This window comes from Rousettus aegyptiacus, unplaced genomic scaffold, assembly GCF_014176215.1.
Source record: "Rousettus aegyptiacus isolate mRouAeg1 unplaced genomic scaffold, mRouAeg1.p scaffold_m13_p_5, whole genome shotgun sequence".
Classification (NCBI taxonomy): domain Eukaryota; kingdom Metazoa; phylum Chordata; class Mammalia; order Chiroptera; family Pteropodidae; genus Rousettus; species Rousettus aegyptiacus.
The window spans coordinates 76333946-76357871 of NW_023416308.1; the positions used below are offsets into that span (position 1 = coordinate 76333946).

The window sequence follows — 23926 nt, forward strand, 5'->3', positions numbered from 1 at the left end:
CTACTATGGGTCAGGTCTGCATAGGAGAAAGCCCGAGCTAGGCTGGGCCCCTCAGTCCCTGCGTGGCCTTAGCATTGGATGGTAGTGAGCTCAGGAAGGATATTCCATCTCCCATTCTAAATCCTCTGGTCTTAGACCCTTCTATGGTAATTCTTCAGGTGTGAAGTTGGGAGAGGGTTTCTGGGTGGGTGTCTTGTCCTCAGCCCAGGTGACCACCTCTGACCCTTCATTGTTTCTGGGTAACAGCAGTATTTACTGGTAGCACTTTGTGCCTTTTCCATTTTCTCCTTTGGAAAACACATGAGAAACCAGTTGAATCTGACTTCCTCCCTACTCCACCTCCAACCCCTGTAGTCCCCTAGGGGCAGGAGGCCCTCTCTGCCTCCTCCCTGGACAACAGCCTGCTGGAGAGCCCTGAGAGGAGGGGCCCTGTGAGCTGGCTGTTGCCATGGCGATGGCAGTCTTGGAATTTGACCACTGGGGCCCAGGAGTGGGGGTGGGGAGTTGATACCGGCCATGCTGGGGGCAGGGAGGAAGGTCCAGAGGCCCAGGAAAGCCAAGAAGAACAAAGGCAGGGCAGGGGTCAGGGTCCCCTCCATGGCCTCAGTTTCTCCATCTGTAAATGGGGAAGAGGCACGGACCTCAAGATCTCTTTTTCCAGCTCTAATCCAAACTGGAACCTGGGTGAAGGCTAGGGGTGGGAGAAGCAACCAGAGCAAGGCCAGTTGCCTTCTTTGATGATTAGAGACCCCAAGGGACAGGGACTTGCCCTAGGTGGCACAGCAAGTCCAGGGCAAAACAAGGACTAGATCCTGGGGTGGGGATGTCTGTCCACTTTGGCTTCACTATTTCTCCACTAGAGAAGACAAGGCCTGTCTTGTGGTGGGTCAAAGAGAACCTCCAAGAATGGCTATGGCTGGGCTGGGTTTATACTCCTGAGACGAAGGACAATGTGCCTGCCCTGCCAGCAATCCCCGGCATTCCTGGATCCAGAGGGCTGGCAGAGGGCCTGCCCCAACCCTGCCTACAGTGCCAGGCTGTGGTGGGTATTTCTAAACAGCTGCTGCCTCTATTTGCCTTCCCCACTGCCCATTCCAGGAACACAGTGAATTCTGCTCCAAGCCTCTCTCCCTCCTGAGTGGGTCCTAGATCTATAGCCATCCTCTGTGCTCACACCTTCAGGACAGCCCCTTCTTCCTGGTCACCTCCTCCCTCACAGTCTGCCCTGGGATCAGGGTCATCTCCAGGGCCCCTTCAGCTATGATACCCTAGGCCCAGAGAAGGGTTGGGACTTGTCCTAAGTCCCACAGCACAGATGAGGATGTGTCAACAACCTGTGCTCCATTTCCAACTGTCTACCCAACTGCCACCCCAAGCCCTTCTCCTCACCCCTCTGCCTTTGCCCCTTAACAGCCACAGCCTGGCTTCTCCCACTGGCCCTCACACCCACCCCAGAAAGATACCCCCATCCTGACCAAGTTGCTCCTCAGTTTCAAATGCCAGCCAGCTAGGAAAAAAATAGACTTGGAGCCATAACTCACACTATGCACCAGGATAAATTCCAAAGGGATAAAAGATTTAACTGTAAAACAAAATAAGAAAACATAAAACACCAGAGGAAAACATGAGGAAATTGTTTTATAACCTTGGAGTGGAAAAGGCCTTTCTCTCCATGACTCTAAATCCAGAAGCCATAAAATAAAAGCTTGATAATTTAGACCACATTAAAATGAAACCTTCTGTATGGCAAAAATATACCATAAACAAAGTCAAAAGTCAAGTGACGAAAATCAAGAAAAAATATCTGCAACTCATAACCCAGAGGACTAACCTCCCTAATATTTTAAAGGTTCCCAGAAATCGATACAACAAAAGGCCAATAAACCCAACAGAAAAATGGACAAAGACTATGAACAGTTCACACAGAAAAGGGAAACAAATGTCTTGGACATGTGGGAAGATGCTCAGTCTTACTCATTATAAGAAAAATGCAAATTAAAACACATTGAGATACCATTTTTCACCTATCGGACTGGGAAAATACCCAAAGATTTGAATTGGTGAGGTCGTGGGAACCAGGTGTGCTACTCTGGTGGTGGACACCTGTGGACAGCACCAAAATTAGAGTCACGTATACCTTATGTCCCAGCAGTTCCACCCCTGAGAAGGTGCCCTCAACATACACTGGCTCCTACACAAGTGACCTACGCACAACCTTGTTCACCACAGCACTATTTTTAAAAGCCAAAGATGGAAAATAACCAAAATATCCTTTAATATGTGGTTAAATGGGGTTTGGTCTTTTGTGCAATGGGACACCGCAGAGTACAAGAAAGAATACAGAAGCTCTCAAAATGTTTCTAGGGCAAGATCTGCAAGCGAAGCTGAGTGTGCCACCATCTGTGAGGAAAGCGGGAGAAAGAGAGTGCATTTACTGGTACTGCACATAGAAGGGTTCATGAGCACAAATACCGAGGTGTCCTGGGTAGGGCCGGGTGGGTACCAGGCAGCTGGTGGGAAGGAGACTTTTTACCCTTTTTGATTTTTCTTAAGCATGTGAACACAGTACTTATTCATATTTTTAAATGTATAGATTGAATTACTTAAAACACCACCTCATAGTCATCCCTGCTGCCTGCTCCAGGCTCACGTCTCAGCTTTGAACAGCCTTTGCGGCCCTCATCTTCATTCTCAGCCTTGAAAGGCTTAGCTTCAGCCTGAAGCTTCCTCAGGAGCCATTCCTTCTGCATGGTCCTTCCTGAGGGGGCAACCCCTGGGTTCTCCCAGCCTCTGAGCATCTCTGTCCCAGTCCTGATCACCCCTGGTGTCCCTATCCGTGCATGTCTGGGCACCACCCTGTGTTCCCAGCCTACAGCATAGGACCAGGTCCCAAGGGGGTTCCCAATGAATGAAGATGAGAACGAGTTGGGGGCTGCTCTGCGACCCTGAGATCAAAGGCTTTGTTTCCTAACATGTTTCCTCTTAGACAATTCCAGTCTCAGCTCCAATGCCCCTCCAGGAAGCTCTCCCACCTTGCAGTCAGAGAAGGGCTTGGCCCACCAGCCCTTCCTGCAGAGAACTGTCAAATTCCTCCTTCACAGGCTACACCTTCATCCCTTCCTTAGGTCGTGGCGATCCTGCCCCTTTCGAAAGGGCCACAGTCACTCTGTAAAGCGCGGTTGGGATTTCCGCCAGTGAGAATCCAGCAGAGCACCAAATCCGCAGAACCCCACCCCACTTCTGCCTCATTCCTTTCCTATGGGCAGCTTCCTGGGAGGGGGTGGGGGTTGAGGTCCCTCAGGGAATTCAGCATATCCTCACACCAAAAAATGACTATACTATCCTTGGTAACTCCATCCACTCCTCTCCATCCCTGGTACCCCTACTCAGCCAGGCCAGGCCACCACCCTCCCTCCCTCCCCTTCCAACTTGCTTTATGATTTCCCACTGATCCCCAGTGGTCAGTGGTCTAGCCAGCTACTACAGGCATTATTCACATTTAATTCTCACAAAAACCCCTATAATAGGTGCAATTATCATCATGCCCATTTTACAGATACATAAACTGAGCCACAAAGGGCTCATAGTCACACATCTACGAGGAAGAGTAGGCAGGGTCTGAACCTAAGCCACCGGGCTCTGGCCTGCTGTAACCCTTATACCAACACCTCTGGATGCAAGATTGAGTGTAAGCGCTCAGGCTGACCCCTAACACCCTGGGCGACCTGGCCCTTGCTGACCTACAGTATCAAATTTCCCCGTCCATATCAAACTCTGGCCATAGCAGTTCCTCAGCCCATCGTACTTATACCCTAGGTCTCTGCATGTGCTGGTCTCTCTGCCAGGTATTACCTCTCATCTTTATGCTTGGCAATTTCCTATTCATACTATGTTTTTGGTGGTCAAAGAAGTAGTGGGCCAGGTAGGTGCCTGAGGTGGGCAAAGCCTGGGTCCTGAAGGGCCTCGGGCCTGCCAGGCTCAGAGCTCAGGTTTTTTCCTGCCAACACCTGTTCACATCTCCTTTTACCCACTCTAAACTCAGGAAAAGTATTCCTGATTCTAACCTAAATTACCTCAACTTAGAGGAGCCGGAGGGATTCCTGGGCCTCTAGAGAATGTGCCTCCATCTGTCCCCGATCAATGACCAAGTGGGGGCCAGACAGCATGCCCACTCTGGGAACATGGCTGGCTGTCAGCGTCTACCACCCTCAAAGGGCCTGTACCTTCCTAGGCAGCAGCAATTGGCAGTCAAGATCTTCCCATCACACCAACAAGTTGTCCTCCTGATCAAGTGGGGGCACAGCTCAGCCTTTTGGGTCCCTGGTGGGGGACATCACCTGCTCGGAGGAGCCCCAGGGTGGGTGTTCCCTCAGTTTGGCTCCCTCTGGAGACCTAGCACCCAACAGGGTTTGTCCTTGACCAGGGAGCCTGGCTGGGCAGAACTTCTGAGCCTGCAAAGAAGCTGAAGGGAGAGGCTTGTCCTGCTCTAAACTCCTCCAGCAGGGCCCCTCTGCTCCTCTGCCTGAGTCCTGGGGTTTCCATGGCAGTATATGGGGGGAAATGTGGTCAAGGGGACAGACATACCCCCACCTTCACTTAAATCGACCAGGTTCCAAGTTGGCCTGTTTTATAGTTCTATGGCAAGACTCCTCCAGAAGAAAGGGTTCCACTGTTTTGAAATGCTCGGAAATTGCTGCCAGGGATAAAATCCAGATTTTCAGGCCTGGCCTTCCAGATTCCCCAGGACCCGCCGACTTCTCCTGAACCAAGCAGCTTTCATGGTGCCTCAGCCACACCACGGCTTTGCATCACAGGCCTCTGCTTTCCTGATTCTCTCTGCCTGAAGGGCCTGGCTCCATTTCTGCCTGTAGAGTCCTGCTGGTCCCAGGCTCCAGCCACTTCCCAAACCCCTCGTTAGCCTCCTTCCCCCTCCTTGGCCTCCTCAGTCCTCAGAGGGGGCTTCCAGGAGCAGGAACTTCTTCCTGTTAGTCCTAGAACCCACATGCTAACCTTATACATATAGGCACCAGTGGACGCAGGGAAATTGAATTATAAAGGTCACTTTGGACTCTCAAAACCCATTACCAAGGCTGATTCCAGAGTTAATTACCTAGGGCTAATTAGAAAAGCTAGGAGCAACTGTGTAGTCAACTCAGTTATTCCACCGGTGACAATGAGCATCCCAGTCCTCATCAAACTGCTCGGCTTTCCTGCTGGGAGCGAAGCCCTGCTCTAAGCAGAAAGAAGGCTAAGGCCCTCTCCCCATTTACCTGGTTCCAGCACCCACTGCCCAGTCCAGCTCCGTGATGGGCACGCAGGGGTTTTGGTGCAGAGAAGACTACTCTGTTCATACCTCCCCAGATTAAATAATGCCTATTCACATTACTTGTTGACATGTGGCTGCCCCTATCTATTCCAACTTCGCTATCATCAGTGCTTGCTCCAGGGAAGGTATGAGGGGTTCTCAGGCTGGGTCCTCACTTCTAATATCTACACAGATGTCTTCATAGGTATGTCTGTTGGAACTGAAAAGGAGCACATGTGTACACCTGCCTATATGCTGTATACTTCAGGCTTTGCCCATGTTGGGATGGGTGAGGGTCTACAGCCTATGGGCTCCTCTCTGTATCTCCAGCTCAGGGCCCAACATTGGTTGTTTCTTCCCCAGCACCCATGGCCCAGGCCTGGCCACACAGAAGGTGGCCTGATGACTAAGGGGAGGGGGCCACGATGCTTCCCGAGGCCCAAGAGTTAAACTCCTGGGACAGGGCTCAGGGCTAGGGGCCCAGTGGGAAACAGGGCAGGAGGCTGAGGGGTGGGGGAGGTGGCTTAGGCTGGCTGCGGGTCTGGGCCTCTCTAGGCTCTTTGTCCAAATATGGAAGGTTTTTTTGTCTCCATTTGAGTCACGCCGGCCATGGCCCAAGAGATCTGCTTTCCAGATACTGCAGGCAGGCAGGGCTGTGCCAGCGCCGCCGGGCCTGCTCCCCCCACCTCTCCTTCCCCGGCCTGTGGCTGATCTCAGCACCCTTCCAACCTCCTGGACCAGAGCCTCTCCACAAGCTGGGAGCCCAGCACCCACCTCAGCTGCTCTCCAGCACCAAGAGAAAGGGCCCTGGGCCCACGACAGGAGGAAACACTTATTCCCTCTGCCTATCCATCACCTCCTCTCATTCTCCAAGGGCCCCTCATAGTCAAATGGCCCATTCAACTAGTATTTACTGAGCAACTGTGTGCTAGTTCCTGGGCTAGGACTATGCACTGTGAATTCAGTTGGCTTCCCATGTCCAAAGCAAAATCCACTCTCCTTCCTTGTGCCCATCCTGGGGATGGCTCCCCCCTTGCCTTCCCCACCCCCTTCTACCAGGTAGTCCTAAAAGCCAGGAACCTGGGTAATGTGCAAGGATTTTGGAACCAGACTGTCTGGGTTTGAACTTGAATTCTACTGCTTGGTTAGCTTTCCTAACCTATGCAAACTATTTCCCCATGCTGTGCCTTAGTTTCTCATCTGTGATACGGAGATGTCAGCACCTCCCCATAGGGTGATGTGATGATTAAATGGAAAGTGATCAGACCAGTGCCTGGCACACAGGAAGGACTTTGCTACCAGTACTGTGATTCTACCCCCTGCCCATACCACATTCAGTAAGGTACTGTGGACTAGACCTCCTACTTTCCCTCCTGATCGCTCCGCTTTAAACAAGATTCACCCCTGCAGCCTTGTAGTGAGGCCAGCCTTGGTTCCAATACCACCCTTCTTCTGAGATCTGTGATCCAAGTTAAGCAACTACTCACCCTCTCTGGGTCTCAGCATCTAGTTCCTACCCCCAAGTGGTACTGGCTTGAGACAGTACCCTTTACCCATCTGCCAGGTCCCACCTGTCTGGGTGCTCAGGCCTGTGGTCCCCAGAGCAAAGCTCACACAAGGCTGGGCATGGCAGTAGGAAGAACTCAGAGTAGCCTGAGAACTCCCCATGGGCAGGGCCTAGCTCACTACCTGCCTTCCCTACCCGCTCCACATTATTTATTTAATAATTTTTTTTTTTTTTTAATAAATGTGTTTTGATGTCCTACCATGTGCCAGGAGCAGGAGGGTTTGGCATAGGTGGGGCCACCAGCCCAGAACCAAGCATTAGGTTACAGGGTGAATGGGCCCCACCCACATTGCCCCACCCAGAGCCTTGAGGTCTGTCCACCCCCAAGCAGACAGTGGTTGCAATAGCTGTGAGTCCTGGGGCAGGGGACAGTTCCCTACGCCTGGCCTGGGAAGCTGAGAGGACCCTGCCCTATGCAGGGCCCTCTTCTGAAGGCCTGGTTCTGACCAGGGGCCTCTGTCTGGCTCTGTTGGAGGCAGAGATAGAGAAGATCAGAGGAGACAAGAGACAGAAGGAGCAAGAACAAGGGAAGAGGGCAGGGTGCACAACAGAGGAGCGAGGAAAAAAAAAGCAAGGAGCCCGCAGTGAGGGGAAGGCCTATGAGTAGAAGAAAGAAGTAGAGAAGGCCCTCGCAGCCCCGGCCCTGGGTCCAGGTGAAGAGGTGGGGCAGGCAGATAAACTGATCACCCCACTCTCCTCCTCCTCCTCCTCCTCCTCCTCCTCCTCCTCCTCCTCCTCCTCCTCCTCCTCCAGCCTTGGGGCAAGGCCCAGGGCTATTTTTAGTGGGAACTGAATTTAGCTGTTCCCTCGGAAATTCCTCACCCTCCCCAGGCTACGCCCCCGCTGGCCTTGGGGAGAAGCCTGGAAGCTCTAGTCCAGTCTGGAGGAGAGAGAAGGGCGCCTAAGCAGCCAGGAGCTAGAAGGGGATTTAGGCATCTGATGAGGAAACTGAGGCTCAGATCAGGCTCCAAATATGAGTTACTCTTCTGGCTACAGCCCCTGCCCTATTCTCCTCCAGGAAGGCCTCCAGGCCTGCAGGGCTACAGAATAGCACTTATCTCAGGGTCTAAGGTACAAATACCATGAGACTTTGTCTCAAAATATAGGACCCACTGCTAGCAAGACTGCCTGCCTGTCCACCTACCAGTTCTCTAACCCCAGATCCAGAGAGCCTGTGTGTATCCAGAGCTCTCCCGGGCTCTTCCACATCTGAGACTCCCACCTCCCAGATGGGGAGACTGAGGCCAAGCAACTTGTCTTGGGTCACTGCCAGTGTAGAAGAAAGAGGGGTTCTACAGAAAGTAACCTCACAGGGAGATCTGATCATAAACTCCCAACTGGGCAGGCAGGTAGTTATGCCCCAGGCCTACAACTTGTTTAGCGAAAGATTTTTAAGCCAGCCCTGTTCATTGTTCTTGTGCATCTAGGTTAACACACCTTTGAAATGCCAGAAGTAATACCCCTCAAAGGAGGCATTAACTCTCAAGAGAGCACATAATCTTGTTGACTGTCCTGTAATCCAATCCCCGCCTTGCTTTCTCCCACCTGCATGTAATCTTCCTTAGGTCTCTCTCCTTCATTTCAAATGCATAAAAGAAACTGCAAAACTTATTCTCTGGAGCCTTTGAGATCTTACACCCCAGGATATGTTCTCAATTTGGCTCAAGAAAACTCTTATAAAAATTCTCTATGGTTTGAGTGTTTCTTACGTCAACATCAGCAAGGTAGCACAGGCCTGGTCCTCCTCTCCCCTACCTGCCCCCTACCCAGGCTGCTCCCAGAAGGGCTGGGTTAGGGTGGTAGCCTGGAGCCCTACTGTTCTCTGGTGACCCCGTTGAGAAGCAGGGCACTTCCACTGGAGCAGGAGGGACTGAAGTTAGACAAGAAGTACATAGGGCCCAGAGGCAGGGACCTGAGCTGGCTCAGAGCTCCCTCACCCTTCCAGAGATGCAGAGGAAAGTTCTGCCTTGAGGCAGGGGGATGACTCAGATGACCCTGCATCCTGTCTCAATGTCTCATTCTCTAACTCAAATAAGGTAGGTGGGCCCCACTCCCCCATCCCCAGTTTCTGATAGAGCCCCTGAGCCTCAGTTTAAACCATCAGATTTTACCTCCGAATGATCTCCCTAGGAAGTCCTTTTCTCTCCATCCCCAGATCACCAGTTCCCCTCAGCTCAGGCTTCTCAGCTCCCTGCCCCCTCCAATCACCACCCACATCACAACCAGAGGATGCTTTCTAATGTGCCCATCTGGCATTGCTCCTCCTCAGTTGCTAACTTTCCATGGCTTCCCACTGCCCACGGGACAAAGCCCAGGCCACTTAACTTGGCACTTGAGGTCTTCGACTTGGCTCCTACACACAGAGCCTCTTTCTGTGTGCTCTGGTTAGAGACCTCCCTACTCTCTAGGTCTCAGACATATATTGAGGCTCTTCTTTCCTGCCTGGCTCTGCCGAATTCTCTAAAATGTGAAGTGACCCATGTCACCTTCCCTCTCAAGAACTCCCAGTGGCCCCTTAGTGTCCCAGTCCAAGTGTGAACCTGGAGCAACAGCAGGGAGGTGCACGGGGCAGAATGTTAGGCCTGGTCTACTACTGTGCGGCCTTGGGCAAGACCCTTCCCCTTGCTGGGCCTGAGTTGCCTCTCTGAATAATGCAGGGTGAGGAGTGGTTAGAAGACACAGCCTGTTTATAAGGGTCTATCAAGGTGGACTGTTTTGGCATTCAAGGCCCTGCCCTCTCCTCTGCTTCCTATCCTGCCAAGAGGTTGGATATCTCACCACGAGGCCCCACCCCGGGGAGACAGGAGAGGGGGAACAGAGAGGAACCAGGAGTGAGATCTCAGTGATATAGGCAGCTAAGAAAGATGGAGTCAGTAGGATTTTTGGGGGGAGGTGGGTCCCTTCTCGCACTTCCGCCCCTTCCCTTCCACATCTGCTCCTCGACCTCCAGTGCCCCATCCTGGGAAAGGACTGAATGTTTGTCCAACAGGGTTGGGGGAGGGGTCTCAGCAGTCCCAGGAGGCGAGGCTATGGGGCTGGCTGGCAGCCAGGACCCCGGGCCTCCCTTCCTCCTGCTCCATGCTGCTTGGGAGCAGGGCCTGCTCACCCCTTGGGAACCAATAAACAGGAAACAGACACCAACCTGGCACATGCTCCTTCAGCTCGGCCCCCTCATCACAGTCCCCCCTGCCCTGCCTCTCCCCAGGCCCAGAATCTCAGAATCAAAAACTAAAGATCTCAAGTGCATGAACAACATCAAGCTAAGAGGTACACTCCTGGGGGGAAAAAAAATGAAAATCCATCTTGAAACCATGAGATTCTACATTCTGAACTGGCAATCTCAAAAGCGTACACTTTAAAAGTGGCCACATTTCTGAGAGCTTCTAGACCTGAGGCCATGGGTTGAGGAATGCACAAGCATTATTTCTTTGGTCCTCACAATAACTCCTAGTGTCCCCATGTTACAGAGCAGGAAACTGAGGTTAAGAGCTGAGGTGCAATGACTTGCTAGGTATCACTGAGCAAATGAGTCAGAGTCAAGTCTGCCCCCAAAGTCCACTAGGTACACAGAACTTCAGACTCTCTGCCTTGGGGGGACTGAGCCCTGTTTCATAGTCTGGTTCCAATGGGTCTGGCGCTCTGACCGAGAAAGGGCTTCGGCTCTGCTGCACCTCCCAGGTTGGGGCTAGTGGTAACAAAAGGAGGGAAGAGCCAGAGAGAGGAGCAAGTGCAGTGGGCACCTGGCTCCACCCAAATGCACAGTCCCTCTCTCTCTGTCCACCTCCAAAGGCCCAGGACGCTAGGCCACCAATCTTACCCAGGCATAGCCAGGACTCTACCTACCCTCCTGTCCAGAGCTTTGTCCTCTGCTTCAGGGTTGGAAAGAGATGCCAAGAATCCAAGCATCTTAGAGTCAATGTTTCTCAGAATGTTAGAATCTTCACATCTTAGCATCTCAGTCATAAGGGAAGAAACTAACATTTCTTGATCACATACTATGTGCTAAGCCCTCTTGGCATTATTTCATTTAATCTTAAAAATAACCCTTAGTGAAGTAAGGGGCTAATGCACCCATTTTATGGACTCAGAGGAGTCCTGAAGCCAGCCTGGGGGGAGAAGGGATTGCTACCGTTTTCCTTAACCTCCATGTGACACCCTCCACGTGACACCTCCTAGACATGAAGGGACCTAATAGGTCCTCTGATCCATCAGCACCAGGGTCACCAATTCTGGAGAACCCCCACAGCTCCTGGAGGGGGGCCATGGACACCCCACTGAGAACTCAAATACCCTGGCTCACAGTAGGGAACCAGGGGGCTCCTCTCCATCTGCCCCTGAGGTCCACCTGGAATAGCCAGCAGAGACATTACTGCCACCTCCTCCCTGGACCCCCACCTTCTCGCTTCGCTTTGGCTCTAAACTCTCTTGCGAATTGCCCTTCTTGGGAGCTGCTTCATCCCAATTTTTAGTTAGCAAACCCAGGGCCAGCTACCCATAGAAAAAAAGCCTTTCCACAAGGGACCCATTGGCTATTCTGTCTCATTCCCATCAGGCCAGGGCTCAGCCACCATCTGGACCCCACCCACTTCAGAGGACTAGGACCCTTGTTGAAAGCTCTTGGCAAGCAGGGATGATGTCCAAGCTTTTCCTGTGTGTCCCCACTGCCCAATCAAAGGGCTCAAGAATTGACTGCTGAATGAATGATGAATGACCAATGAACATGGAAAGAAATGAATGCAGGATAAATGCAATAGGCTGGAATTTTCAGGCTCAGCCCTATGACCAGCACCTACTAGAGATGCTGGATCGCAGGAGCTGACAGCCTGGCCCCTCTGCCTACCTGTGGTAGGCAGAATAATGGCCCCCAAAGATGTCCACGTCCTAATCCCCAGAACCTGCGTATGTTACCTTACATGACAAAAGGGACTTTGCAGATGTGACTAAGGATTTTGAGGTGGGAAGATTATCCTGGATGATCCCAGTGAGCCCAAAGTAATCATAAGGATTCTTGCAAGAAGGAGGCAGGAGGTTTGGTTCAGAGTGAGATTTGAACATGCTATGCTGCTGGCTTTGAAGATGGAGGAAGGGGACATGAAGTTCTAGCAGCCATCAGAAGCTAGATAAGGCGAGGGAACTGGTTTTCCCCTAAAGCTTCCTAAAGGAATGCTGTCCTGTTAACACCTTAATTTTAGCCTAGGGAAACCCATTGCTGACCTCCAGAACTGTAAGATAACATTTGTATTGTTTTAAGTTACTAAACGTATAGTAATTTGCTATAGCAACAATAGGAAACAAATACACCACCCATCTGCCAGCCTAAACCGTGGAATCAGCTCATGGTCCCTTCCACCTCAGGTTCCCTCTACAGAGGACTCCTCTCTCTCTCTCTCTCTCTCTCTCTCTCTCTCTCTCTCTCTCTCTCTCTCTCTCTCTCTCTCTCTCTCTCTCTCTCTCTCTCTCTCCCCCTCCCTCCCTCCCCTCCCTCCCCCCCCCCCCTCTCTCTCTCCCTCTCTCTCTCTCTCTGTCCAGGGAGAGTCTCAGAGCCCTGTGACTTCTTCAAGCCCAAGAGGAAGTTTTAGCATACTGGCAAGAGCAGCATCACACCACTTCTGGGGACAAGCCCCAGAGCGAGCCCCATAGTCCGCCACAAGAGTGGGGAGAGGCCCCGTCTGTGTGTGTGTTAGGGTGGGGCAGCAGCTAGTGGTAGGGGAAGGGACCTTGGGAGCCAGACCTGGTGAGTCCCAGCCCCACTTCAAGCCTCACTCTCCATGGCCTAATGGGGCTGAGTTCCCACCTGCCAGCGGTTTAGTCTACAAGTCAGAATTTTACTTAGAAGAGCTGCTGCCTCTCCCAGCAGCTCTGGAGATTTTATCCTGGTGCCCAAGAGCATGGACTCTGAGATCTGAGAGGGGAAGGGACTTACTTAAGGCTACACAGCAGGAAAGTGGCTAAGGCTGGAATGGAGGTCTCCTGACCCTACTGCAGACCTCCCTGTGCTACACCAGGTCATCCCCAGTTACCCTACAGCTACTGGAGGGGAGCTGTGAACACTCCTCTCGGGGCTCAGATACCCTGGATGGGGCCTCGGCGCCTGCATATCATGGGCTGGAGCTCACCACTGCTCAGGTCCCGGCAGCCTGGCAGTCTTCCTCTGCCTCTGTCCACCCCTGGAATGCCACAGAGGCCTGAGGGTGGAAGTGAAGGGTGGTGACTCCCATCAGGGAACATCGGCTCCAATAAACTCCTACTTCCCAGGGGACCCAGGGCCCCTGTTTAGGGGGCCTGCCAGCAAGGCGCCAGGCTGCCTGGGCACAATTCCCAGTAAGTACGCCAGGGCTGCGAGCCTTTCTGGGAAACATGGGCTCCCTCTTCCCCCACCCTACCACCACCATCCTTGCCAACTCTGCTCAGTAGGAACTCTGTGGGGCCAATGTATGGTCTGGGCATCAGGACACCTGGGGCCAAATCCCATACTTGAGCCAAAGGGCCTTGAGCAACCTCTGCCCACTCTGGGACTGCTTCTTCATCCATATATTGGGGCCATGACAATGCCCACCTACCTGGAGAACCAGATGGGAGGGACAGGGATACCTGGGGTGCTGTGAACTCTGTCCTAGGAGACATGCAAGCTGGAGCTAATGGATGTCACGGTGCCTATAGAAGAGACACCAATGGGCTATGGCACTGTCACTATCTTCGGTGGGGCAGCTCCATCCCTCCCAGCCTTGAAGCCAAGCCAACATGGGTCTGCAGGGTGCAGCCAGTGTAGCCTATAGCCCCAGTCTGCCCTGGGGGCTTTGTTGATCTTCTCCCTCCCTGCCCGCCCGCCATCCTCAGCTACCTCCACCCACACACACTGCCCAGGCATGGGAGCTGCAGTAACTACATGTTCATCCTGAATGCTAGAGTCCAGGCCCTTGCAAAACCCTCTGGGCTGCAGCACAAACCCACCACTCAATTGCCTCTGCCCCAGTGCAAGCCACCATCAGCTCCTGCCCACATTATTTTATTCCAGTGGCCTCCTGATGGGCCTCCCTGCTTCCATGCTGGACCTTCAATCTACCCCCACAGAAGAGCCAGAGCAGACCTGTGAAAGGTCACTGCTCTACTCAGAAACTTCCAACAGTGCCTGCCCCATCTTACCACATGTAAACACCGAAGATCTCCTTTTGGCCCAAGATATCTACCTTGCTGGTCCCAACTCATTTCCACCCTCCCTTACCTCTCTGACTTCATCTCCTACTTTGCTCCATCCACACAGTCCTCTTGACCATTTCTCAAACACCTTTCTACCTCAGGGCCTTTGTACTTGCTGTTCTCTGCTCAGTACACCCTCCCCCCATACAGTTACCTACTTTGCTCCTTTATTTCCTCCAGGCCTCTACTCCAATCTCACCTCCTCAGAGAGGCTTTCTCAAATCTCTAGATCTAAAATAGTCATTATCAGGCTTTTTCTTTTTTTTCTTTTTTGCTTCCAGTCCCTCTCTGACACATAATGTATCCATTTACAGACAGGTCTCCTTGCTAGCCTGGAAGCTCCATGAGGTCAGGCCTTTGTTTTGTTGGGTGCTGTATCCCCAGCACCTATAAGAGAGTCTGACTTGTCTAGGGGCTCAGTATTTGTTAAAGAGATGAATGTATTGCCTTACCAAGGGTCACCCAAGTCTCTGAAACAAATTCCAACTGCACACAATCCACCATGTTCTTTCCCATCTCCTAGTCTCTGTTCATGCTGTGCCCTCCTCCTAGAATCCCTCCCTCTCTTCGGGTTTTCAAGGCCAAGTTCCATGCAGAGCCTTGTCCAGGAAGCCTCTCCCATTGGCCCAGGGGCCAGTCCCTCAACATCAGACAACCCCTTCAATCTGCTTCTAGATTCCGAAAGCTCCTTTGGTTCCCCAGGCAGCCCGAGGGTGCCTCCCCCTGCCGCCCCCTGCCACCGTGGGGTAGCATGTATAGCCTGAGGGATCACAGATAGGAGAAAGGAAAGCAGGAGGAGCAAGTCCCTGCACTGGGCTGGGGGCTGGGGACAGGATTAGCAGCAGCCTCCCAGCCTCCCAAACCCAGCTGGTCCCAGAAATGTGGGGCTGGAAAATGTCAGAATCAACTCTAGTCCATCCCCCAACTCTTCCCTGCTAGGGGGTACCCATTCCTGGGCCACACTCCCCCCTTAACCAGTCCAGGGTCCTTGGGAAGGAGAGCGGGGGACAGGGAATAAATAGAGGAAAGGGACAGCTTTGTGCCTGTCCTCCCCCTTCCCACCCTCTTCCTGCTGGGTGACAAGACATTTAATTATAGATATTTGGTACCGCTCAGAATTCCAAACGTCCTTATTGCCTCCCCTCCCAGAACCAGTTTCCATGGAAAAATCATAGCAAAGAGCCAAGGAGAAAAGGAGAGAACCCCCACCCCTGTGGGTTCCCTGCCAAGGGGAGACAGAGAGAAGAAAGGTGACAGGAGCTGCGGCCCAGTCCTTCCTCAGCAAGGCAGGGAGCTAGATGGGTAAGCTGTGGGATTGGGCCATGTCTGCTGGGGTGGGGCTGGGGGTGGGGGCAACGCCAGGTTTTGGTGCTTGGGCCTGGCTCTGCCCTGCCTTACTGTGTGACCTCAGACTTTGCATTCTCTTTTCTGAGTCTCAACGTTCTTCTTACTCCAACCCCAGGCCTGGTGAATTCAATAACCACCATGAAGGTATTCAGACTGTTATGGGTGTGCAAGTGATGCCCCCATCTGCCCTCTCCACACCCTCACCCACAACTCTGTCCCTGTACTCAGATAGCTGGCTAATCCCACTGAGAAACAGGGACCCCCCGGGCCCCTTCACCTCTAAGACATTGACGTTCTAGGATTCAGTGGGAATCTAACAGTCTGCAATTCTAAGAATTCAGTACTGTAAGATTCCCACAGCTTTCACATTTGAAGACTAAAACATTCAGTGTCTGGCATATAGAAAGCACTTAATAAATAAAATGTTAGCCACTGCTACTGCTATTCCAATATGCTAAAATTCTATGAGTTGATTCATCTGGTTCTAAGACACCAGTCACTTCCTGTTTCGGTGTGACAGTTGTCATCGCACCTGTCAAATGGGTGTCAGGTGTTTGAGGGCAGCAGGTTGGGCCATAAGACTGTACTTTAAGGCCAAGGTGGGGGAAGACCTGGGGTGAAGAGTGCTGATCACCCAGGCTACTGTGGGCCTAAGTGGAAATGCCAAGGGGCGTGGGAGGGGCAGGGCAGGGAGGCTCCCACAGCCACCAGGAGTTATTCCTCATTCTCCGGGCTCCTGATTCCTTACAGCTGTTGCACAGACTGCCTTTCTCTCCCATCCACACCCCGACTCCTGTTTCCCTTGACCACCCTGCAGGCTGAGTCCTTCCTACAGAGCCTTAAAGACCAGGCCGTCTAACCTGCCACTGTACAGATGGCAAAACCAAGGCCCAAGATGACTGTCCATGTTTCAGAGTGGGTCAGAGAATGATCCAGGCATGGTACCGAGGCCTCCTGCTCCCCAAAATGGGCGACACCATGTGGAGGGCAAATATGAACTCAGAGAGACCTGATTTTGAAGGACTCCCTGCAGTCTGGGACCCCTCTGACTTCAGGGCTGCTCCTGGCTGCGATCACACTGGTTTCTGCCCCATCAGCAAAGTGTGACAGCCTCTTCTCTTCCCTTCTTTTTCTGTATCCCACACCACACCATCTCCACCCACAGCCCGGGAAGCGTGACTGGAGCCCCAGTCTGAAACAAGGGAACATTGTCTCTTCCTTGGAGGCCAGCAGGAGGGGGTAGACAGCTGCTTCCCATGTTCCTGGTGCCAGAAGGAAGGAGACATACAGCAGGAGGGATGCAGGCTAGCAGATGGGAGAACTTCCAGGCTTTATGAAGGGGTAAGGAATTAGGGGATGGGAAATCTCTTTTGAGCCTGTTAAGTCTACCAGTTTAAACTAAGGCCGGAAGTGCCCAGCCCTGTGCTCAGAAACCAGTAGGGGCAGGGAGGAGGGGCCGGGGCTGGCCACTAGAAGCAGCTAGGACAGTGGAGCCTGTTTTTTTCCCTTCTCTCTAGCCCCCAGCGAGGGAGTGCTCACACCAGCCACTCCCTGTACAAGAGTCTGCTAGGCAGTGACCATTACGTCCATATTACAGAAGGAGAAAGGTGAGGCAAAGAGCAGGGGTGTGACTGATCCTAGGCCACACAAGGATCTGAAGCTCAAACCGTGCTCTTCTGTCATAGACTCACCAGTTCTCTCCCCTAAGGGGTAAGAGGGGACACCAAGTTGTGTCTGAAAAGGTGAGAGGACTGGAATAGGCAAAGGCTTGGAGGCCACAGAGAGCCTCTGTTGAGGGCATGGAGGAGCCTGTGTTATGGGCAGACGTGTCCCGCCACATAGCCTCCTGAGGGTACAGAGGGGCCCTAAGCTTCTCCCTAAGGTCAAAAGGGACAGGGGAAGAATGTGACAGGAAGTACATCAGGAACCAATTCTACAAAAATTCCCACCTCCTCACTGAGTCTCAATGCCTCTTCTTAGGAGCGGGCTCCCCTCCTCAGTCTCCCTGAGTCCCTTGGTTCACCCCTGCCCTACCCCCCTAATTTAGTTTTCAAGGCTCCCAGAGGAAATAATTATATGGGAAAGGCAGCAGGGGAGGGGCCCCTGGAAGGAGCTGCCCCTGCTTTCACCCTCCCCCACCTCCATGTTCCAAAGACAACAGGCACTGCGATTAGGGGCACCTGAGCTGCCCTCCAAAGCTCTCGGGAGGAAAGACAGGCCCTAAATCTCCCCTATGCCCACTCCTTGCCTGCTGATTCTGCAGTGAGAGACACTAGAGCCAGGACCAGGGGGAACTGGAGACAAGAAGAGAAAAACAAAGGGAGAGGAATCAGAGGGGCCTTGAGAGGCTGGGAACCGGGAATGACCAAATTAGTCCAGGGTTTAGAGTTTCCAGGCTCCTCACTCAGTCAGGGAACACAGTGCAGGCCATGGTTGAAATTACACGGGCCAACCCAGAGCCTTGAATCTAGCTTCCAACCCAGATGCCAGGGCATCAAGCCACCTAGAACCCATCTGAACCTATAGCTAAAACTCCAGGGATGGCTGAAGCCAGAAAGCAGAGAGGGAGGCTGCAGGAAGAAAGTCTTCAGGGACTGGGGTCTGGCAGAGGAAGGAGGCAGCATCTCAAGAGTTAGCAAGAAGGGGTTGGGATGAGGAGATAAAAGTGAGAAGCAGGTTGGGGGACTAGTGCCCCCACCGTGACCCACAGAAGCAACCCTGCGGGGGCCAGAACCATTCCCAACCTCTCAAGGCTGCTGCTGTCTGCTGAGCTCCAGTAGCCCCCTCTGTGACTCTCCCATCCTCAGAGGCCCCCATTCTAATCCGGAGAGGCTATGGTAGACCTCAGGACCCAAGAGTGCCTCAACTCTAACCCACACACTCCCCCCGCCCAATTTTGCACGGTGCCAGTTGGAGACACAGGCACCACCTTTTCTACAACCCCCACTAACTTTACAAAGGGGAGGTTGAATCACAAAGAAAAGACCAGGGCCACCAATATATTTTATGGACCCCTCTGCACTACTCTATAAATAATTGCCTTGCACCTCTCCAATTTGCCCAGGGACAGATCCACATTTTGATCTGCCACAGGAAAGCCACATGAGGAAAGGCAAATCCATGTCCACTGTGGGCCCCCAAGCCCAAACATCTTGCAAGAGGTCTGGCCAATAGGGCAGCAAGGCCCTTCAGAAAGTTCCAACACCCTCCCATCTCTTTGTGTATTTAAAACAAAGAACCAGATAGTAATCTCTAAAACCAGTCCCTGAGAAACAGCTAAAGGATGAGATTAGAACTCTGTATAATTATCTCCTAGAACACCTTGGAGCAGGTAAGAACCTTTGACATTAGCATCAGCAGAAACCTGAAGCCCCTGGGGCGTGAATAGATAGAGCCTAGGAAGAGGAGTTAAGGGGTCACCACACCCCTGTGGTACCGTGTGTCAATGCTCTTAAAACTGCCTAGGCACTTCCACGACCAGAGAAGCACCCTCAGACCTGGGTACCTGCCCAGTGAGCACTCTTAAAAGGCTCCTGTGGAAGTTAGTGCCCAGAGTCCTCCCTCGGCCTCACCCCAAAGGCCTCCCCACAAAGGACTCACCACCTGTGGCTTGCTGCAGCACTTGCTTGCTGAGGCAGGCTCATCTGGAGCCCTGGCTGTCTCAGGGGGCTTGGCCTCGGTAGAAGGCGGTACAACCACTGGAGTCAAGCAGGGCATATCCACTGGCACTGGCATAGGCACCTCTCCAGAATGGAGGGTCAGCATGTACTGCTTAGTGACGTCCTCGAGTGACGGTGCCTGCAGTTTGGGGTGGGCTTGGGCAGGGAAGCCCATGGGCTCTGGCACAGCCACAGGGGGGCCAACAGAAGTCGGTGGCTCAGGCACCACAATAGGCGTGAAGGTGGCAGGAACACTGGCATGACGAACATGTTTGGAGGAGAGTCGGGCCTGAGACAGGCTGTCAGTCTGATCCTGATTGCCCTCCTCCCTCTGTAGCTCCTGATGGCTGCTCCGGGCTGGGCGCTTCTTGGAACCACGGCGGATGAGCCGTGGGGACAGAACATCAGCTAGTTTAGAGTCAAGATGGAAATCATGCTCGGCACTGGGGGAGGAAGGCAGGGCTTCAGGTAGGGCCCTCTCAGACTGTGCCCGGCCCCTGGCAGGAATGGGCTCTTCTGTTTCTGCTCGCTGCTCTGCAAGGATGGGCTCACTGCTGGATGGAGGCAGCATGGGCTCGACCTCTCGGATGGGCTCCCCTCCAGGGCCCTCGAATCCAGGCCCTGCCAGCTCCCCACGACGGCTAGGGTCACTCAGAGATTTCTTCTTGGGGGCTTTGCCAGCAACCCTGTCATCCACCACACGCCCCAAGGCACCAGGCTCCTGAACAATGCTCTGAATGACCTCCTGGTATCCCTTGCTTTCTTCACTACCCACAGAACAGTCACTGTGGCCGCTGGTCAAGCCCTCATCCACAGTTGGGGCTGCTGGAAGCCCCGTTTTGGGGCTCAGCGAGCCCAAGAGGTTGCTATCTACAGAGAACCCAGAGGGCTCCTCAGAGGTGGCAGTCCGGTGGCGCTGTGGAATTGGGTCACTCAGAGACCGGTAGGCCTCACCTGCCTCCCCATTGCTCAGTTCAGTCCCACCAGGGCCTGAAGGTGGGATTTTCCGTCTCCTGCGGAGGGCACCTGGTGTGGGAGGGTTATCAGGAGACACCAGGGACCACCCTCCCAGACTATCTTCGTTCCCAGGGAATTGGTTGGTCTGGGCTGAGGATGAGTTAAGAGGTCGCCATACCCCTGTGGTCCCCAGGTTGCAAAAGGCTGAAACAGGAGGCTCAGGGTCTGCCCCAATGCCCTCATCTGTCAGGCTGGACTCAGGGCCAGAGAGCTCCTCCTGGGACCGCTGCCTTCGGGTCATATCCCCTGCCCAGTCAGGGCTTCCAGTGGGGACATCACTTCCATCATCCTGCTGGGCACCCATGCGCTGGATCTTCTCAAAAACCTGACGAGCCTCTTGCACATACTGATCCTGGACGACAAGGGGCAGTGGGTCCTCCTCGGCACCTGGGCCTGCCAGCAGGAGCTCAGAGGAGCTGGGCTTCAGGGCACTAGTTCGGGGTAAGCGGCGGGCCATGGGCTTCTCAGAGTAGGTAAAAGACTTTGCCCTTCGCAGGGTGGCTGTCAAGTCCTTGAGTGTGGGGCGGGTGCCAGGTGCTGCTGGGGCTGAGGGGGCCACAGGCCCAAGTTGCCCCACCAGACCACCTGCTGATGGCGAGTCTCTGCCATCTAAGGGACCACTCCCAAGGTCCCCAGGGCGCCCGCCAGGCTTTCGGACCCTCAGCTCTGAAAGGTCTGAACGCAGGAAACTAAGCAACGTCAGTGTCTCCGAGGCGATGTCTGGATTTGACAAGGACTTTCGCTGCCCAGTCTTGTCCAACTCTGATCCTCCATCCCTCAATGCCCTCGTGGTGCCCACAGGTCCCTTGGTGCGGGTTCGAACCTGGGGCCTTAGGAGGAGCCCTTCTCCAGCTCCAAAGCTAGGGGAGCGATACACGCCCCAACCTCCAGAACCCCGACTAGCCCAAGGATCCTCATCCTTGAGGGTCTCGGTGCTGGAATAACGGCTGCTTCCACGGGAGCCTGATGGGCTGGTCAAATAGGCGGGAAAGCTCACCTTTGCCACGCGGTAAGCTCCCCCCACAGTGTCTGACAAGGGCCGAAGTCCCTCTTGGGGACCTGGTACACAGGGAGGTGAGCCAGTACCCCATTCCCGGGGTCTTTCCTCACTAGGGGCTCTTGGAGATATTGGAGGCTCCGGGCTCCTGGCTCCCCCAGCCAAGTCCATGGTGCCCAGATTTAACCCATAACTGTCTGGCCTGCAGTCCTTATCCACGAGGAAGCTTCCAGGTCTGGGCCCCAGCCTCCCTCCCCAGCGGTGGCCGCCCTCACCGTCTTGGTCCTCTTCACTGCCCGAGGAGAGGCCGCCGTGGTAGGCCGGACTCTGCGCCCCAGGCTGAGGCGGTGGGCCCTCCTCTTCCTCCTCGCTGGAGCTAGCAGCCCGGCTGCGGCTGACAGGATAGGAGGCAATGGAGGAGGAGGAGGAGGAGCAGGAGGCCCGGGCCCCGGCCTGCGGTTGGGAGAAGCTATGCCAAGAATGTAAACCATCCGCCGGACGCTGCGCCCGCTCCTGTTGTTGCTGCTGCTGCTGCTGCCGCCGCCTCCTCCCCTCGGTCCCTGGGCCAGGCAGCGGCCGCACCGAACGCAGGCCCGCCAGGGGGAAGCACGTCCGAGGAGGTGGCGTCGGTGGCTGCCGGGGCTCCCGGGCCGGGGGCTCCCACACGGCACCATCCGGGCTGGGCGTCCCCGAGGCGTCAGAGTCGGCACTGGGCCGCCTGGAGCCAGGGCCACCGAAGAGTTTGCGCATCTCGGTGACGCTGGGCCAGGCCCCGCGCGCGGCGCCCTCGGCCGCTTCCTCCGCGGCCCCGGGGGAGACGCCCCCGTCCCGGGCCGCAGCGGAGTCGTCGTCCCGACGCGGCGCGTCGAAGCGCCGGGAGAGCTGGCGCACCGACGGCGAGAGGCTGCGGAGCGGGCGCGGCTGCGCGGGGGCGGCCGGGGGCCCGGACGCCAGCTTGGACACGCGCCGGGAGGGCTGGCCCGGGACGGCCGCGGCCGGCCTGCACGAGGCGCGGCGCCGCAGCCCGGGGGTGTCCGCGGCCCCCTCCCTCGGCCCGGGCCCGCCGCTCCAACGCTCCAGCAGTTTGAACGAGACGCTGCGATACAGCGGGGGCCGGGGCGCCCCGTCCGCCATGGTGGCGGCACTCACTCTGGGGGGGCTGGCCTCGGGGAACCGCGGCCAACCCCCCCCTACGCTTCCGCCCCGAAGGAGCGCAGCGACCGGGGTCCCGAAGGCCCGGGTCCTACAGCCGTAGTGCGGGACGGGGTTGGGGAGGAGCTGCGGGAGAGGCGCAAAGACCCGAGCAGAGCTTAATCTGCCGCGGCTCAAGTTTCTGCAGACGCGGGCAGCATCGGCTCCATCCCGCGCGGTCCCTCCCGCCTCAGCGCAGATCCCCAGGCCCGGTCCCCGCCCCGGCTGGTGCGACCCGGAGCATAGCGCGCGGCCTGGCCCGGTCCGGATCCCTTCCTCGGCTCTGCGCCCGCCAGCCGGCCCGCCTGCCCTCGCGCTCCCGCTCCAGCTCCCGTTCCCTCCCTCTTGGCTGCTCGCTCCTCGCTCCCTTTTGTTGCAAATAAACTTTGTGGCAGAGGAAAGGGGGCGGGGGGCGGGGCCTCGAGTCCAAAAGAGGGGGTGGGCTCCCTGCGCACACAAGGCTGGGGATCGCTAGTAGGAGGGAGGGACCCAAGGAGGAGCCGAAGGAGAAACAAGACTGCCTGAGCACAAGCAGACCCATGCGACCCTTAGTACCCGAGCTGTCCCCCAAGGACTTGCTTCGACACACACGAGCTCTGAGTGTGGTCAGCTCCGCGGACGTACAGCCAGGGCGGCGCACACACTGCGATTCAGCTGCTTTCGCGCGGAAACACCTCCTGCTCTGGGGACCAACATGGCAACCTCGGACCCACAAACTCACTCGTACACACCGACACTCAGGTACACGGCTCTCCCAGCCAGGAAAGGGGCAGGGCTCGCCGCCAGAGGGAGCAGTGGGAGCCGCGGGCCGACTCTGGCTCCCGCGGGTCCCTGTCCCGCCCCTTCACCCGCCCCTGCCACGCCCTTTACTCAGCCCTCCGTGGCGAATCCCGTTGTAACTGCTGCCAGGTCCAGCCCCTCGCAGCCGCAGACACCCCGCCCTCTCCTACCTCTTTGGCCTGTCCAGTTCTGACCGTCCTCCAAACCCGTCCACGCCGCTCCTAAAGTCCCACCCTTTATGGCAGCGACCCCGCCCGCTCTCCTGTTTCCAGCTGCCCACCCGGCGCCGCGTCCCCTCCTTCTTCAGTTCTCTGGAGTAAGTGGCTCTTGCACCCTCTACCGGCCAGATTCCCGCCCCCTCCCCAACCCGCTTCCCGCTCGGAACCCCGGACTGATAAAATAGCACTCACCACCAAAAAACCGGAGGATTGGAAGGACTTCACTTCCTTTACTTCCTTTCAGTTCGCTAGTTCCTGCAGGAGCCGTTTTAAAACTAAGTCCTTCTTAAAACACACTGCTCTTTCTTTGGCCTCACATACAAAAGGAGCTTCGACAGGAACGCCCTTGACTTGCCAATGCCAAACCTCCACTCCTACCTGCGGTTGCTCCACCCTCATGACAGGGAAGGTGTGGGTCATTTCTGCTTCTAGCTGATCCAGCCCATGATTTCCTCTCCCACCTCTGCTCCAGGGTCTGGCAAGTCTTGCATTGTACTGGGTACTGGGGCCTTCCCCTATCCCATCTGCCCCTGTTAGGTCCCGTTCATCCTTCTGGACCCCATTTATGCGGGACAACTCCTCTACATTTGAGTGAACTAATGGGAATTTATGGAGTGCCTTCGATGTATGGGTAATATTATTTCATTT

General features: G+C 54.9%; 1 protein-coding gene across 2 annotated transcripts in view; it reads right to left on the bottom strand.

The window, feature by feature from the left end:
- Positions 1–23081, bottom strand: part of ARHGEF17 (Rho guanine nucleotide exchange factor 17) — a 56569-nt gene extending 33488 nt beyond the window's left edge. The window contains exon 1 of one of the 2 annotated variants that reach the window (XM_016161551.2): positions 19017–23080. In XM_016161551.2, the coding sequence (XP_016017037.2) occupies positions 19017–22223 (3207 nt within the window). In that variant the 5' untranslated portion in view covers positions 22224–23080. Of the gene's footprint in view, positions 1–19016 lie in introns of both variants that reach the window. The other variant, XM_036220160.1, reaches the window with a different exon arrangement.
- Positions 23082–23926: the final 845 nt, after the last annotated feature.